The sequence below is a fragment of the Notamacropus eugenii genome, chromosome X (assembly GCF_028372415.1).
Source record: "Notamacropus eugenii isolate mMacEug1 chromosome X, mMacEug1.pri_v2, whole genome shotgun sequence".
In the NCBI taxonomy this organism is placed as follows: domain Eukaryota; kingdom Metazoa; phylum Chordata; class Mammalia; order Diprotodontia; family Macropodidae; genus Notamacropus; species Notamacropus eugenii.
The window spans coordinates 74,298,531-74,316,281 of record NC_092879.1 but is presented as its reverse complement, the minus strand read 5'-3'; the positions used below and the strand labels follow the sequence as shown (position 1 = coordinate 74,316,281).

Sequence of the window (17,751 nt, the reverse complement as noted above, 5' to 3'; positions counted from 1 at the left end):
AGCCATTAATTGGGAAAACTGATTTGTATCCTGGAATGTTTTTAACTCACATCGCCTCATTAGTCCAGGAGCCTTGTTAACCTTTGGTCAGACAAATTGTAGGATATAATGTGATAAGACTGCATTAATAGAAGAATTTTAATAAAAAGCTGCTTCACTTGTCACAAAAACTCCTGCTGGTAATACTGGGTGGTTCATTAAACATAGAGAAAAGTGGATGAGACCTTTTAAATTGTTCCACTCCTGGGGGACTTTCATCTCATAACTTAGTACATTGAAGACTGTGTCAGTCAGTTGTTTTTCTGTGTTTAATTTGTTTCTGTCTCTATGTAGCAGAGCTGTGAAATAAAATGAAGCAGGCTTGTTTTGTGAATATTGTAGCAGCTAGCTTTCAGCTGGCCTCACCCTCGGTTTAAATCAAGCTTACTTGATCCTGCAACATATTTCCAGTCTTTATTTCTCTGTTTTGTTAAGTTTGTAGTTTCTTGATTAAGTTAATAGTTAAATAGAGAACGGTTGAACAAATTCCTTGTAAAATTGGTCTATCTTTAATATAGATTCTTCTGTTTGTTAATTATTTGTGCAAACGATTTAAATCTATTGGTTACCTTCCCCAAACTGTGATTTGAAAACGCTCTGATCAAATGAACTGCTATTTGTAAAGCTCTTTGCACGGTGCCTAACACGTAGTAAGTGCTTCATAAATGCTTCTTCCTTTCCTTAGTTCCCTTTCCATATGTCCTAAGCACTCAATTATACAGATTTTTTTTTCTGCTAAGACTGCTCCTTTTTTTAAAATCTCTTTTCCATTTCCTCAAAAGGAAGAAATTTATATATTTATTTCTAAACCAGAAGGATAATTTCGTATGAGAAATAAAAATAGCTGTATGCACAGAGTTAATTTCCAAAATTTTTAAAAGTAGAGAAGGAAGATTCATGTTGATGGAACTGGAATTCAGTAGAGTTTATTTTTCTTCACAGGAGTCCTTACTTTAATGAAGTTTTTCCCTCCGTTTTAAGGGAATTGCCCAAATACTTGATTCACTTCTTTCTTTTCTCTATCTACTAGTTTCCATCAAATCTTCCTTTAGTGTTTTCTGTGCCTAATTTTCCACCATCACCTTCTTTTCCTGAGAGGTTGTTAAATAGAGGAACAAGGGATTTACTTCTGCTTGTCCAGAAGTATTTAGATGAAAACTCGGCAATTCTTTTCTGGCAGTACAAGCTAGAGAGCCATTAGATATGGCAGGCTACCAAGGAAGAGATTAATTACTGTGAGGACTTCAAATGGTAAAGAATCTCAGTTGGAAGGAATGTTGGAGGTCATCTATTCTAACTTCTTTCTGACCCATGAATCCTTCCTACAATATCCCTGACAAGTCATCATCCTCTCTGCCTCTGAGAACTGAGGCAGCCTATTTCGTTTTTTAATCATTAGTAAGTTCTTCTAAAGTTGACTTCCTTGTGGCTTCCACACATTGTTCATCATTTTGCTTTCTGGGGTTGAGTAGAATGTTCTTCCACATGACAACCTTTCACATATTTGCAGACAGAAGTGATGTTTTAAGGCTTCTCTTTAGGCTCAGCACCTCCGGTTCCCACAAGAAACCGTTATACAACATGACTTCCAGTCCCCACACCATCCTGAAGACCTTCCTTTGACAAACTGGAGCACATCCAATATTCTTTCTCAGATGTGTTCCTAGCTGAATATAGTATTGTAGATATGCTGTGACTGCAGTCTAGTGTAGAGAGATTATCACTTGCTTTATTCTAGACACTATATGTCTCTTAATAAATGTAGTCTGGAATTATATCATTTTTTTAATTGCAATATTGTACTGTTTACTCTTTTTGAGTCCATCGAACACTGTCCCCCTCTATTGCTTTTGTGTAACCCCTCTGGTCCTTCTGAATCCAAGTCCATGACTTTACATTTATCTCGCTTCTATTTCATCCTAATAAATTTGATCATCATTTCAACCTATTGATCTTTTTATCAGCTAATATATTATCATGTATAAATTTGTGTCACTTGCAAAGTTAATAAACATGCTTTTTATACCATGATCATCAATAAAATTGTTGAACAGAATAGAACCAGGGAGAGATCCTTGTGGCACTATCCTAGGTGGACTTCTGCCTCGGTTGACCTTGGTCCATTTATCACTACTCTTTGGGTGTACTTATTTGACCATTTCATATCCACTTAATTGTGGATCTCTGTCTTCAATAAGTAAATTAGCAAACTTTTATTAAATGCATATGTGTAACACAATGTGCTAAGTGCTAGGGGTGCAGAGCACAAATGCCTTTGCTCTAATGGAGCTTATATCTTCTGCACAGGAATCTCATCAGAAATGTTGTCAAATGCCTTGAAATCAAAGTATACTATATCTAGAGTATTTCTCTAATATACCAATTTAGTAACATAATAATAGCGTAATAGCCAACATTTGTATAAATTGGTAGAAGGTTTTGCATATATTGTCACATTTAAGCTTCACAACAACCCTGTGCCATTATTGTCATCCTCATTTTGCAGATGAGAAAATTGAAGGCTGAGAGAAGTTAACTGACTTGCTTGATGTCTCATAGGCCATAAATGTCTGAGGCAGCATTTGAACTCAGATCCTTTTGACTCTAAATTCAGTACTCTATCTACTGTCCACCTAGCTGCCTATTTATTGTTATAAAAGGAAATTTGGCTAGCGTGTCTTTAATTTTTCTTATTGAACACATGCTGTCTTCTAGTTATCACTGCTTCCCTTTATAAGTGCTCATGAACTATCCATTTAATAATCAATTTACGTGTATTTCTGACTCAACATTAAGCATACTGTTTGATAATTTGTAGAATCTGTACTTTATCCCTTTCTGAAAATCCTATCATGCCTCAGAGGTCACTGACAGTGGTTTTGCAGTTATATCCCTGTTCTCCATCTAAGTAGTCAAAAAAATGAAGCTGGGGGTTGTTGCCCCTGTGTAATTGAGTTGGGTTTGACCACTTGTGGGGGTGGGACGTAAATGTGGACACAGCCAGCCATAGCTTCTTCTTTCTGATAGCTGAGACATTATGGTACGGTACCATACATTATGGTCTCCCAGCTGGGATACCAGTTTTCTGGTGACCTCAGGAAAGTTACTTGGACTCTGGGCCTCAGGTCTTCCCTGCGGTTGAACTAGTTGACTAACATCCCAGCCAGCTTTTTAACTATGGTACTTTTAAGTTTTCTTCCTCCCATTCTTTTCCTGTGGCACATGGCACATCCCCTTAGTAAAATGTAGATGATCTCAGTTTTTTAGTATTAAAAGAAGCTTTCTCTATTAAAAATTTGAGTTCCAAATTCTCTTTTTCCCTCCCTTTTTTTTTTTTTTAACAACACTTGCTTTCCCCACATACCTTTGCTCTCATTGTAGCAAAGGAAAACATTTAATAAAAAACCAGCAGGTGAGGTGACTTTCTAAAAACTGGCCTAGCTTGCTGTATGGTGTCGTCCCCCCACTTACCTGAGGTAGACTGTGTTGAGTGCCAGAGGAGACTTACAGAATAGTGCTCAGCTAAGCCGAGAAAATGGCACGAATAGCAATGAATGATGAGTAGAGCATTTATACTGGGGTGGAGGTTTGGTGTAAGGGAACAGAGAAAGTTAAAAGAAGCAAATGGAGCCAGATTTTGCAGGGCCTTGAATGCCATAATAGAGTGGTTGCATTTCATCTGTTGATAAGGAGTTTCTGAAGTTCTTTGATGAGAATGGGTGGGGGGTGTTGTTCAAGAAGTATTACAGGATTAGCTTGGCAATAGTATGTAGGGTGGATTGGAAAGGGCACAGAGAGACTTCAAGCAATGATATCTATTGAGAAATTTATAGTAATTCTGTGGGAAAGGAAAGACAAGATGTTTCATTAAAAGACTGATGTGTGTGTGCTCACGCGCGTGTGTGCACGTGCACACATGCACACACTTTTATTGAAAGGTTTTCAAAATGTGGTTGACACCAGAATTTATTGTTCTTCCTCTGGAGTCTGGTTGATTTTCCAATCAGACTGAGAGAGTCTGAATCTGTCGCCTTGCAGGGCATGGTAAAAAGCTTATCTCTTCACCCAGGCTTGATTGGGGAGAATGAGCTTGTATGTTCCCCTTGTGGGGAGAGGGAATGAAACAGCTTCCCGTTTTTCCTGTTGACTTCCTTTACAGCTTTCAGAGGAACACAAAACAGAAATGTTTTTACCATAGCAATTTAGCACTTTAGTGCTACTGAAGTCGTCACTAAAATAGCTTGTCTTCCCCAGGTAAGCTGAGGTAGCCATACTCCCTCAGTGACAGCAGAATGAGGGCCAAGAATGAATGCTTCCAGAGAAAAAGTGACTGTCCATGTGGCAAGAAAGAGCTTTCACAGCATGAAGACATTGACCAATTCACTTCCCATCTTTATGAAGTGAGGGGGCTGGAATAGATGATCGGCAAGGCCCATTTCAGCACTGGTGTTCTTCGAGACTAAGAATGATTAAGCAGTTGTGGATATCATTTCCAAGTTTAAAGGCTATCTCATCTCATGCTGCTATGATGGGATGCTGACTGGTTTGTTTTTTTCCAGACTTTGTTATTACTTTGGCCCGGTGGGATATGAGGCAGGCCAGACTAATGATAGCCAGATTTCCTGAGGTAAAAGGGAGCAGTTTGGAAAGGTTCCATCACTGAATGAAAAGATCATGTCATCACAAGATTTTAGAGGTGGAAAAAAACCTTAGATATCATGTAATTAAATTCCTTCATTTTTACAGATGCCACAGTCCTGATAGATGAGTAGACTAACAGAGTATGGTCGCAGTAGGCAGTAGAGAAGTTGAGAGCCAGATAAGCAGAGTCACAGGAAGCTGGTTGACAGCAAAGGCCCGTAAATGATTGGTTTGAGTGGTTTCAGCATGGGCAAGAAGGGCATTCATTCATTAATTCCTTTACCAAACACTGATTGTGTGCAAGGCCTTGTATCAGGTACTAGGGATAGAAAGATGAAAAACCAGAGTCCTTGCCCTCTATAAAGATCTTACATTGTAAGGGACATGTCTTCGACAAGACATATACACAAAGAGGTAGATTGTGATAGGGATAGAGGAGCGATTCAGACAAAGTGTTCTAGGAAAATTGGAGAGGTGAGAAATGACTTGTATCATGGTGTAACTGGAGGGAGGAATCAGTGAAGGAAGGCTTTGTGGAGAAGCTGGCACCTGATTTGAATTTTGAAGGAAGGCTAAGGTTTCCCAAATAGATATATAGAGAGAAGATGGGTAATCTGAATGCATGGAGAACATGGAGCTTGAGAGTGAAGAATGAGATTAGGGAATTGCTAGCATTCTCCTTGGTCTTGGAAGATAATGTGTTAAAGAGAGTAATGTGAAATAAAACTGGAAAGCTTGATTGTGGAGGATCTCGGCCACCAGTCTGAGGAGTTTCTATTTTATTTTGACCTCAGTAAGGAGTCGTTAAAGGTTTCTGAGCAAGGAAGCGACATCATCAGAATTGTGCTTTAGGAGTCTCATGGACTTGTGACATTTTTTCTGGTTAACAGAAGATCACTTTGAAAACTATATGAAAGATGGATGAGAGAGAGAAGAGACAAGTGGGTGAGAGAGCTGTTCAAAGGCTCATGTAGGCCCAGACAAAAGTTGAAGAGGTTTTCCTTAAGGTAAAAGTAATATGGGTAAGATTGAGGGACACATGGAGAATGATATCCAGCTTGTCATGGCAGGAGTCTGGGGGAAGACTTCAATTCCTGGTAAGGCTAGCAAGAGCAAGGTAGGACAATAGTTCTAAAGTCTAGCAGAGAACAGCATCAGAACAGGGGCTCAGCTACAGGGCAGTCAGGCAGGGACCCAGTTATTGTAGCACAGAGTAAAGGAGGCTTGATTACATTGGACGAAGTACTGGCCCAGTTTGTGTCTAGGATAGAATCACCAACAAGGTGATATCACCATCAAGGCTGATCATGCTGAACCACCGAGCTCTGGATTGACATGTCCCTGTGTTTCTCCTGCTTGGGACCATATTTGCATCTGAACTTGTAGGTAATGGTCAGGTGGCTCTGACTTACAGAGGTGGGGTACAGTCAGTTCAGTAGTCGGTAACTTTACAATGGCTGGCATCTGTCAGACCAAAAATGTGTTCAGACTTGTCTTTTTTTGTATTTAAATTTATTTAAGTTTTCAACATTCATTTCCACAAAATTTTGAGTTCCAAATTTTCTCCCCATTTCTCCCCTCCCCCACCCCTAAATGCTGAGCATTCTAATTACCCCTATCACCAATCTGCCCTCCCTTCTAACATCCCTCCCTTCCCTTGTCCCCATCTTCTCTTTTGTCCTGTAGGGCCAGATAACTTTCTATACCCCTTTACCTGTATTTCTTATTTCCTAGTAGCAAGAACAGTACTCGACAGTTGTTCCTAAAACTTTGAGTTCCAACTTCTCTTCATCCCTCCCTCCCCACCCCTCCCCATTGGGAAGGCAAGCAATTCAATATAGGCCATATCTGTGTAGTTTTGCAAATGACTTCCATAATAGTCGTGTTGTGTAAGACTAACTATATTTCCCTCCATCCTATCCTGCCCCCCATTGCTTCTATTCTCTCTTTTGATCCTGTCCCTCTCCAAGAGGGTTGACTTCAAATGGCTCCCTCCTCCCATTGCCCTCCCTTCCATCATCCCCCCCACCCTGCTTATCCCCTTATCCCCCACTTTCCTGTATTGTAAGATAGGTTTTCATACCAAAATGAGTGTGCATTTTATTCCTTCCTTTGGTGGAATGTGATGAGAGTAAACTTCATGTTTTTCTCTCACCTCTCTTCTTTTCCCCTCCACTAAAGAGTCTTTTGCTTGCCTCTTTTATGAGAGATAATTTGCCTCATTCCATTTCTCCCTTTCTCCTCCCAATATATTTCTCTCTTACCACTTAATTTCATTTTTTTAAGATATGATCCCATCCTATTCAATTCACTCTGTGCTCTCTGTCTGTGTGTGTGTGTGTGTGTAATCCCATCCACTACCCAGATACTGAAAAGTTTCAAGAGTTACAAATATTTTCTTTCCATGTAGGAATATAAACAGTTCAACTTTAGTAAGTCCCTTATGACTTCTCTTTGCTGTTTACCTTTTCATGCTTCTCTTCATTCTTGTGTTTGAAAGTCAAATTTTCTTTTCAGCTCTGATCTTTTCATCAAGAATGCTTGAAAGTCCCCAATTTCATTGAAAGACCATGTTTTCCCTGAAGTATTATACTCAGTTTTGCTGGGTAGGTGATTCTTGGTTTTAGTCCTAGTTCCTTTGACTTCTGGAATATCCTATTCCATGCCCTTCGATCCCTTAATGTAGAAGCTGCTAGATCTTGTGTTATCCTGATTGTATTTCCACAATACTTGAATTGCTTCTTTCTAGCTGCTTGCAGTATTTTCTCCTTGACCAGGGAACTCTGGAATTTGGCCACAACATTCCTAGGAGCTTCTCTTTTGGGATCTCTTTCAGGCGGTGATCGGTGGATTCCTTGAATACTTATTTTGCCCTCTGGTTCTAGAATCTCAGGGCAGTTTTCCTTGATAATTTCATGAAAGATGATGTCTAGGCTCTTTTTTTGATCATGGCTTTCAGGTAGTCCCATAATTTTTAAATTGTCTCTCCTGGATCTGTTGGGGGTGTAAGCTCAGTTCCATGTGGACAGTCTCGGGCGGGTAAAGGTGAGAGCTTCTAAACCTTAGAGTTCTCATGAGGCCCCCCAGGAAACAGCAGGGAATTGAGGAGTGAGATCTCGTGTATTTCCGCCTCTTCCCGTGAGAACGTGATGGGAGAGAGCATCCCCGCCCTCGAGACTGGCCCGGATCTGGGCACACCTATTGTTATCTAACAGGCACGGTATTGAGGTGCAAACGATACGGCAGGAGAGCTTAAGTAGGGTCAGGAAAGCCCGAAGGCTCTCTTAGCGCTGAGGGGCCCTTACAGGACAGAAGGCCCCTTTTCCTCTCTTCGCTCTTCCCTCTCCCCTCTCTCCCCACTTCCACTTCTGCTTTCATTCTCTTACTGTAAGATCTTTGCCTCCTTGGGAGATTTCTCTCTCTCTCCTAAGGAAGAGTTCCCCCTGCACATGTAACCAGGACCCTGAATAAAGCCTAACCCTTGTTCGACTCCGGAAAGTCTCTTCTCTCATACGTTTATCCGGTTTGGCCAGCCGAAGACCTGCAATATAGGTAAGGTAAGACTCGGGTAGCCCTCAGGCCTCTAGGCCTGGCAGGATCTATTTTCCAGGTCAGTTGTTTTTCCAATGAGATATTTCACATTATCTTCCATGTTTTTCATTCTTTTGGTTTTGTTTTGTGATTTCTTGGTTTCTCACAAAGTCATTAGCCTCCATCTGTGCCATTCTAATTTTTAAAGAACTCTTTTCTTCAGTGAGCTTTTGAACCTCCTTTTCCATTTGGCTCATTCTGCTTTTGAAAGCGTTCTTCTCATTGGCTTTTTGAACCTCTTTTGCCATTTGAGTTAGCCTATTTTTCAAGGTGTTATTTTCTTCAGCATTTTTTTGGGTCTCCTTTAGCAAGGTGTTGACCCACTTTTCATGATTTTCTTTCATCTCTCTCATTTCTCTTCCCAATTTTTCCTCTACCTCTCTTAACTTGATTTTCAAAATCCTTTTTGAGCTCTTCCATGGCCTGAGACCATTGAGTATTTATTCTGGATATTTGGGATACAGAAGTCTTGACTTTTATGTCTTTCCCTGATGGTAAGCATTGTTCTTCCTCATCCAAAAGGATGGGAGAAGATATCTGTTCACCAAGAAAGTAACCTTCTATATTCTTATTTTTTTCCCCCTTTTTGGGCATTTTCCCAACCAGTTACTTGACTTTTGGGTCCTTTGTCAGGAGTAGAGTATACTCTGGGAATCTGTAAGATCTCAGTTCCTCCAGGGTGGCACAATCAAGCATGCACAGTGGTCTGGGAGCAGGAAGAGATTTTTGTGCCCAGAATCTTAGCAAAGTTTCCTCTCCACAGCCACCTGACCCCCCGTTCTGCCAAGCCAGTACTGGGGGCTGAGATTCAGATAAGCTGCATGGGCACAGACGCCATTCAATGTGAGATAAAGATCAGCTGCCTAAGGCCCTCTACACAGCTGCTCAGTGCCCCCAGGGTTTTTACGATCCAACAGTGGATGCGGGCTGCTGTAGGGGCTGCTGTGGGAACTGCTGCTGCCTGCCTGATGTGGCTTCTGTGGCCTCTGCCTAAGGCCCGGAGCTATGGAAAGGCCCTTCTCCCTTCCTGGCCAGCTGAAAAAACCCTGTCACTGATCTTTGGCACCTGTGGGTTGAGGGATCTGCCAACTGCTGCTACTGTGACTGGAGATTCCACCCCAGAGGGCTGTTCGTTAGCTGTGCGCCCCGGCCAAGGCTGGACTGGGCTCCACTCTGCGTCCCGGCGTTTCCGGTAGACGTTTCAGGTCACCCTAGGCTGGAAATCTCCACTCTGTTGTTCTCTACTTCTTCTGCTCCAGAATTTGTTGAGATTCCCTCTCTACAGGTATTTTATGGGCTATGAGGGGAGAGCCAGCATATGTGTGTCTTTCTACTCCGCCATCTTGGCTCTACCCCCAGACTTGTCTTTTCTTTGAAAGAAGTCATATACTCATTTAGATTACATTTGGAAAGTCAGAAATCCAATCTACTGCTCTGTAGATGTGTTGTTTTCTTTTCAAAGTTTGAAACAGTTTGCTTCAATGTCACACATAACACAAAGTTGCTTCATTTTATAAAGCTCCCCAACATCTGCTGTGTACTTTAATGATATTGTTGGGTGTTAAAACACCTGCTTAGTTGCTAAGACACTCATATATCTTATATTGGAGCCTTGATTGGTAAGATTTAAATAGCTTCTATCAGTTGTAGCTAAAATTAGGATTGTTGTCAGTACAGACTTTATATTTAGTAAAAATGAATGGTGTAAGAATGGAACGTTAACAGGAGCTGGGATTTCTTTGTTTTCCTTGAGCATTGCAGGATCTTCACATGTTTTTATACTTCAGTGGGTATGTGATTTCATCAATGTGGGCTCCCCTTTCAACTGTGTAGATCACAAATTTTTTCCATGCCTTCTTTCATTGTGTGCTTCTTGTTCATCTTTTCCCATGAACCTTGGTGGGTTCACTCAACATTCTGGAACTCTTAACATTGCATACATACCAGAGTAGTACATGAGTTGTCTACCTGTTGTCCCTTACTCTCCCTACATGACTGGCTCACCTCTTTTTCTGGTCCTTTGTCTCTTTAAAGATATTTTTTACATCACTTCTTATGTGTAAGTTATCATTGATAATAACTGGTTTATACTTACCATATGTCTTTTCATTGCTCTTTGGGAGACTCAAAATTTTGATTTCTTAGAGATTGTGGAATTCCATATTTTGTAGCCATATAAAATTATTTGGAGAATATTAGTATTAAATAGATGTATTTTCTTTCAGGGAAAAGCACACTTTCCCAAATCCAATTTAGCCTACTGTCATCCTTTCATTTAATCCTGCCTCCATTTTGTTGTCTGAAGTGTCTGCCCAAGGGATGTGTGTGTGTGTTCATATATACAGATCAGAGCACACACTAATAGAAACTGGTTCTCCAGGTCCAGCTGTATTTCTTATAATCTGGACAATAGTAATTCTTTATCTGTTTGCTTGTTCTTATGTAGATAGTTAGGTCAAACTCCGAGTGATTATAGAGCCTCTTTTTTAGGAGACTTGGCAGTATTCCATAGCTTGATGCAACCAATGTACTATCATCCATTAACAGGAACATCTGGAAGACCTCTGTCTATCTATAAGGAATCCCACCTTGACTTAGACTGTGTTCTGGACATTCTCCATGCATGACAGCAGCACATATCCTTGGCAAGCATGCATTTCCTTATGTTAATAATCAAAGGCTCACAAAAAATAAGTTCTCTCTGTTCTATCTAACAGCAGGGCTTCTTAGCCTAGGGTTCGTGGACCTTTTAGAGAGGTAGGTAGGTAGGTAGCTGTATTTCAATATAATGCTTTCTTTGTAATTTTGTGTATTTTATTCATTTAATAACATTATTCTCAGGAGTCAGTAGGCTTTACTAGACTGCCTCTGAGATCCATCAGACCAAAAAGGACAAGAACCCCTATCATAGAGATACTTAATGCCCTCCCATGCCCAATTACTTTTTTTGTCCTTATTTCATATGTATAGTCACATGTACTATTGTCCCCACTAGAATTAAGATAGTTGGGTACAGGTAGTTTATTTTTTTGTCTCTATATTCACAGCACCTATTTATAATACCAAGCATAGAATAAGTGCTTAAATAAATGTTGATTGATTGATTAGAAATCAGAGAATCTAGTTTCAAATCTCAGCTTTGCCTTATACTAGCCCTGTGACCTTGGGCGCGCCACTTTTCCTCTTTGGGTCTCAGTTTCTCCATTTGTTAAATGTCAGGGTTGAACAAAATGATCTCTCAGGCTCATTCCTTTGACTATCTGATCGCTGTAGAAATTTTGGGATGTGAAGTTGCCCTGTGGTTCAGCCATGTGTTGGCTTTTAAAAGCTTACTTTGTGCCTTACTAGTATCTATTATAGCAGACTTTTGTTATTGATATTTGGTTTTCAGTATTGTCAGTTTTACCATCATTTGAATGGATTGTAACTGTATTGAGGTCGTTTTGTTTTCATTTTCGTTCAGAAGCATTCATTGAATCTACATATCCAGGGAATTGTGCTTGATACTTTGGGGATTAAGAAAGCCCTTGTTAAAGGAACTTATGGACGTTCAAGTCCTATCATCGTAGGAGTTAGAGGAAGCCTTCTCTTCCCATTTTCCAGTGCCTCCCTTCACTCTCCCTCTCTCACTTGCGGCTCCCCATTAGAGGATACCAGCCTGCATGGGTGGCTTGTATTTGTATCCTCAGCCCTTAGTACAGTGCCTGAAACATAGAAAGTGCTTCCTTAAATGTCTGTCTGGGAAAGCCCTGAGAGGGGAGGAGATTTGCCAAAAGCCACATGGGCAGAAGAGAGCCAGGGCTAGAACCTCGAAACTTGGACTGAGTCAGAGGGCATGTGCCATAGCTATCTTTCAACAAAACTTGGACACTCGGCCCTCCATGAGCAGAGAATAGGTCTTTGTATTCCCATTGCACAGCAGAGTGCGTGGCGGGTAGTAGGCACTTAGTAAATGCTTATTGATGTGGACGTGTTTGATAAGAATGGTACAAATGGAGAATTATAGGAGGAAGAGTTACTACCGATATGTTCTTGGGTTTTAGCTTCCTCAACTATAAAATGAAAAGACTAGACGAAGATGATCTCCAAGACTCCTTGTAGCTCCAAATCCTGGGATCCTCTTGATCTCTCCTGGTTAGGTTGAACTGGGAAGTCTTCATGGAGGAAGTAACATCTCATTATTTTTATAGCATTGTAAATGAATGTTACAAACTGGGGTCAGTGGGTAGTACAGTCTCTGGGCTGACTGCTCCCAGTAGCAAGGATTGTTTTCTGTTATAACCGCCCTACTGTCACTGAGTGGTTAGGTTACAAATAAGATGACAGGCACTAATATAAGGTAAATATTTCTGCATTTATGAATAAATATTTCAGCACAGTATGGATAATTGCCTTTTTTTTTTTAAGGCCATGAATATTGTAGTACCCTTCATGTTTAAATATGCAGTCGACAACCTCAACCAGATGTCAGGAGATATGTTAAACTTGAGTGATGCACCAAATACAGTTGTAACCATGGCAACAGCAGTTCTGATTGGCTGTAAGTATTCTTTCATCTGTCTACAGGTGTTAATTTTCTTCTGGCAGGAGTTTGTCATAGATGAGCTGACATAACCTTTTCACTACTAACACAACTTAGCATTTAATGTGTTTATTATTCTTTTGGGTGGTTTTGTTTAGTTTTTAAACCTCATATTAATTAATATCCATTCCCAGATTCTGCAGCCGGAGTTATATTTTTCAAGTCTTAGAACAATATAAATCATGGCAGAAACTTCCCAATAATAAATGCCTCTTTAAGATCCCTTCCACAATAAAGGCAATTTTTCTCTATGGGCTGTTAGGTAAAATCTATAACTGTGCATTAGTTCTTGGTGGATCTTAGTTCCACCCAGTTAACTTAATTAATGTACTAACCGTACATTAGCTCTTAGTACTCTTTCAGTGTCTCTGCCAACAATATGAAAAGTTCAAAATGAGAATATTTCCATAGGTGTGTGCATTTCTCATTTCCTTCCTTTGAATTTTTTGTTCTAACTATTCCCTTTAGATGGTGTGTCAAGAGCTGGAGCTGCCCTTTTTAATGAAGTTCGAAATGCAGTGTTTGGTAAAGTGGCCCAAAATTCCATCCGAAGAATAGCCAGGAATGTCTTTCTTCACCTTCACAACTTGGATCTGAGTTTCCACCTGAGCAGACAGACCGGAGCTCTCTCAAAGGCTATTGACAGAGGCACAAGAGGGATCAGTTTTGTCCTCAGTGCTTTAGTATTTAACCTTCTTCCCATCATGTTTGAAGTGACCCTTGTCAGTGGGATTTTGGTAAGTGCCAACTTCATTCATACCCCAAACTCTTATTTGCACATCAAATATAGTCTCTTTAAAAGTTATTCATTATTTTGGGGTCATATACTCTTCGATGCTTATAGCTTTAAAAGCCAGATGGCCCATTATGGGCCAGAAGAAAAATTTCATTCGTATACGGGTCCTGTTTCATGACCACAAACTCCAATGGATTGCCCAACTTATTTTGTTGTCAATTTTGTTAAGTCAAATATTTCTTGAAATGTGGGGACAGAGGCTTTCAAACCTTGGATATGACTTTCAAATCCCTTTGTTACGGAGGTCAAGGACTTCTGTGGGATGTTGCATATATTATAAGCCATGTAGAACTGTAAGTTGGTTAATTTTACTGAACTGCTTTTTAAAAATCTTTCTTTTTAAATATTTGTTATAGGGATTGACTTGCTGAGTAGAAGGGATATTTTCGTAAATGAATAGTATTTAAAAAGGTCAAATCAAAATAAGATAATAAAAACCTTTTGGAATAATAGGGTTTTATTCATTTTCGAATTTCTAAGCTTTTCATAGCATTTTTAAGCAAACTGGATATTTCTATTTTTTATTTAACTGATGCCTTTTTATATCCTATTCATTTCTTAGCATAGCCCTCTTCTTTTCCCCTACGCAGTGAGCTTTCCCATTGTAACAGAGATTTGAAAAAGTTCAGCAAAACCAACCACCATTATCTTATGTATAGCAGTATACACAGTGTCGTATAGCCATAGCCCCTATTTCAACAGTGAAGATAGGAAAATGTGCTTCCTCAACTCCTCTCTGAGGTCATTATGCACCATTTAGGCATACTGAATATTTCAAAGCTAAAGATTTTGTACTTCGAAGTAATTTTTTGTTTACATTTAAGTTTATTTCAGTATATTATTATCAAAATTAATGTGGTAATTCAATTCAACAAGTTTTATGAAAAACTATGTGTGCTCGGGATCAAGACAGAAAAACTGATTCCAGCCTTTAAGGGTCTTATATTTTGTTTGATGTCAGGGAAGGGACCTGAGTAACATACACAGAAAAGTAAATGTAGATCAATTAACAGCTGATCAACAGGACTTTTTTTTAGCTTTAAAAAAAACCCAGTATACATTAATGATAAAGGCTGGACTAGAGACTTAGTTTAACAAAAACATCAGAAGGAAAAGAAACAGTCTGTGATACTGAGTACTGTATGTAAGAGAGAAGACAGGTCATGAGGAAGGCGAAAAGACACACACACTCACACACACACACGCTCACATGCTCACACGCTCACACACTCACATACACTCACATACCACACCACACAATGAAAAGAGGCTGGGCAGTCAAGGGCAGGGCTTGACATGGGTTTCCAGCAGGCACTTTTAAAGCTTAACAGTATGTACGTGTTCAATGGGCTTTCAATGCTGGTTCTCCCAGCAGGGTCTGGCTGGATAATAGGATGGTCCTGATGCCACACAGGGCTGGCCGCTTGTCTTTGAGGATGTTCAAACAGATATTGCCTTGGGCATCCATGCTGAGATGGTAACAGTGTGACAGAGCTCATAGTGGGAGCATTATATGAATAGCCACTAGGAAATTCCAGGGAGAATTTGTACCTTAGGTCTCAAGAACCCTGAGAAATAGGTGCTTTTATTATTCCCATTTTACAGTTGGGGAAACTGAGGCAGACAGAGGTGAAATGCCTTGCCCAGGCTCAGTCACATAGCTAGGAAGTGTCTGAGATAGGATTTGAGCTCAAATCTTTCTAGTAACTACAGGCCCATCATCGTAGCCTCTGTGCTACCTAGTTCCCTCTAGCTAGTGCTGCCTGGAGCTAGACTGTGAAGGGTTTTAAATGTAAACCAGAGTTTATATTTTCTCTTGGAGGCAATTGGGAGCCATTGGAGCTATATCAGGGGAGGAGTGGTATGGTCAGACGTGTTCGTTTGATGGCTGTGATCAGGAGTCTGTTGCTATAGTCCAGGCAAGAAATGATGAGACCTGAACTGCAATTGTTGTGATGTGAGAGAGAAAGGGAGAGCTACCAGAGGCATTTCAGAGGCTGCATCAGCCAGCTTGGATATGAAGGGGTAAGGGAGGGTGAGAAGTTGAGGATGACCCCAAGGTTGCAAACCAGGCCTATACATTGTAAGGCCTGAGAGCCGCTTTTGGCCTGCCAAGGTGACCTGTGGGCAACATACTGTGCAAGCCTGTTGTAAACCTTGGTAGCTAGATAGATGGCCCTCCCCTTGTCAGGCAGACATGAAATCTTTCTGCACCAGTGCAGGTTGCATCTCATCCCTGCCTCCTCATTCTCTGAGGTTGCTGTATGTATAGTCTTCCATAGAGAACCCATCTAATGTGCCGGAGGCCTTCCCCTGGGTCTTGTAATATTTTTTTAGGTGCCAGTGCAGCTCTTGGACTGTCCATCTGTTATCCTTCGCTCACCATACGTGACCAGCCAGCTTTTCTGGTTATACATTTCATTAGTGATGTCCTTCATGCCACTTTTTCCAAACAGATCATCATTGATAACGTGCCATAGCCTACTTGGAGTTATCATAAATCTCTGTATTGCCCTTGGGGTCACCCACAAATTTGATTCTTTAGAGAGCGTGGTATTCCATGATTCTCAGCGATATAGCAGCACCAGGAGAATATTGGTAGTGGAAAGATAGGCTTTTGTGTAAAGGCACAGTTTGTGATCATTGAAATAGCTGTCTAATTTTCCACATTCAGTCCTTTTTACTCTTCTAATCAATTCTCAGCCTACATGAGGGAACTTTTTTTTAACCTACAGTAATTTCTTTAGTGTTGCTTTGGACTTATTTGTAGTTTTTTGATTTTAGATCTTCCTCAACATAATTTTTATTAAAATGATTTTATTCAATTGCAGTTGGAAGATGAGGTTTTTTAATTTTATTTTTTATTCTGAACTTAAATCAAAAAGAACATTTTCATATATACAGAATACAAAAAGAAGATTTTGTATGAAACACATTTTTTTTTAAAAAATGTAATAAATTCTACATATTACTTTCAAAACCATCCTGCTTATCTGTCCTTCTTTCTGTTCTCTTTAGTGCATTTCTTTAAAGTGTTGCAGTGGCTCTCCTTTGGGGGACATTGCTACGCTAACCTCCCCTTCTTTCCCAATGTGCTGCCCCCACCTCACTTTCTCCTGCCCTCACTCCTACTCATGAACTAACTTCATGCAGAAAAAAAAGGAAGAAAGAAAAAAATCCTGTAATAATTAAGCATGGTCGAACAAAATGAATCCACAATAGCAGTCATGTCCCAAAGCGAGTATCTCTGCATCTTGTCTCCATCACCTCTCTGTAAAGAGATGGATAACCTGCTTCGTCATAGGTACTCTGGACAAAGAGTTGATCATCTCATTGATCAAAATTTGAAGGTTTGGAGAAGCTGTTTTTCTTCTGATTCTGCTTACTTCTCTTTGTCAGTTTGTAGTCAATCCATTGCAGGATTTTCTGTACTTACCTCTTTTGCCATTTCTTGTGGTAGAATAATATTCCTTTACGTTTATGTATTACCATTTGTCCAGCCATTTCCTAGTTGTCTAAGAGGCACCCTCTTAAATTATGGTTGTTTTCCAACCCCTGCAGCCTCTTCTCTTTACTACACCTCCCCTGCCATCCCTTCTTTAGAATCAAGAGACTTGTTTTACTAGTGACTGTTTTCCTCCCTGGGATTATCTTCTCTCTGGTTCCTACTTCCTTCCTCTTGCCCATCCCCCACCCCCGTCTCGGCTTGTTTTCCAGTTGAGTTTGCTGTATTTCCACACTGAATTCTTGTGTGTTCAGCTCTCTTTTGTCAGTTTTACGGTGAGTGAGGTACATCTGATGCCCATTCTTCCCCCTTTCCTTCCTCCATGTTTATATACTCTCACATATTGCAGTTATGAGAAATAGCAAAGTCCTCCTCCATCCTCCTTTCTCCATTAATACCTTCCTTCTTTTACCTTCCCTTCTCTGCCCCTCTTCAAACCCTCAGAACAGAAACAATCTACTTTCCAGGACGTATCTTATTTAATTCCTCAGTGTCCTTCGAAGACATTAAGGTTCTGCAGGGACCTTTGTTTATTCCCCTTCAACTAGAATATTAGCACATCATAAAAAGTTTGTCATTGCTCAAATAAATTTGCCT

General features: G+C 40.2%; 1 protein-coding gene across 2 annotated transcripts in view; it reads left to right on the top strand.

The window, feature by feature from the left end:
- ABCB7 (ATP binding cassette subfamily B member 7) overlaps positions 1-17,751 on the top strand; it is a 97,349-nt gene that overhangs the window by 57,963 nt on the left and 21,635 nt on the right. For both annotated transcript variants that reach the window (XM_072626404.1, XM_072626405.1), the window contains exons 5-6: positions 12,679-12,811; positions 13,322-13,590. In XM_072626404.1, coding sequence (XP_072482505.1) covers positions 12,679-12,811; positions 13,322-13,590 — 402 coding nt within the window. The remainder of the gene's footprint in view (positions 1-12,678; positions 12,812-13,321; positions 13,591-17,751) is intronic.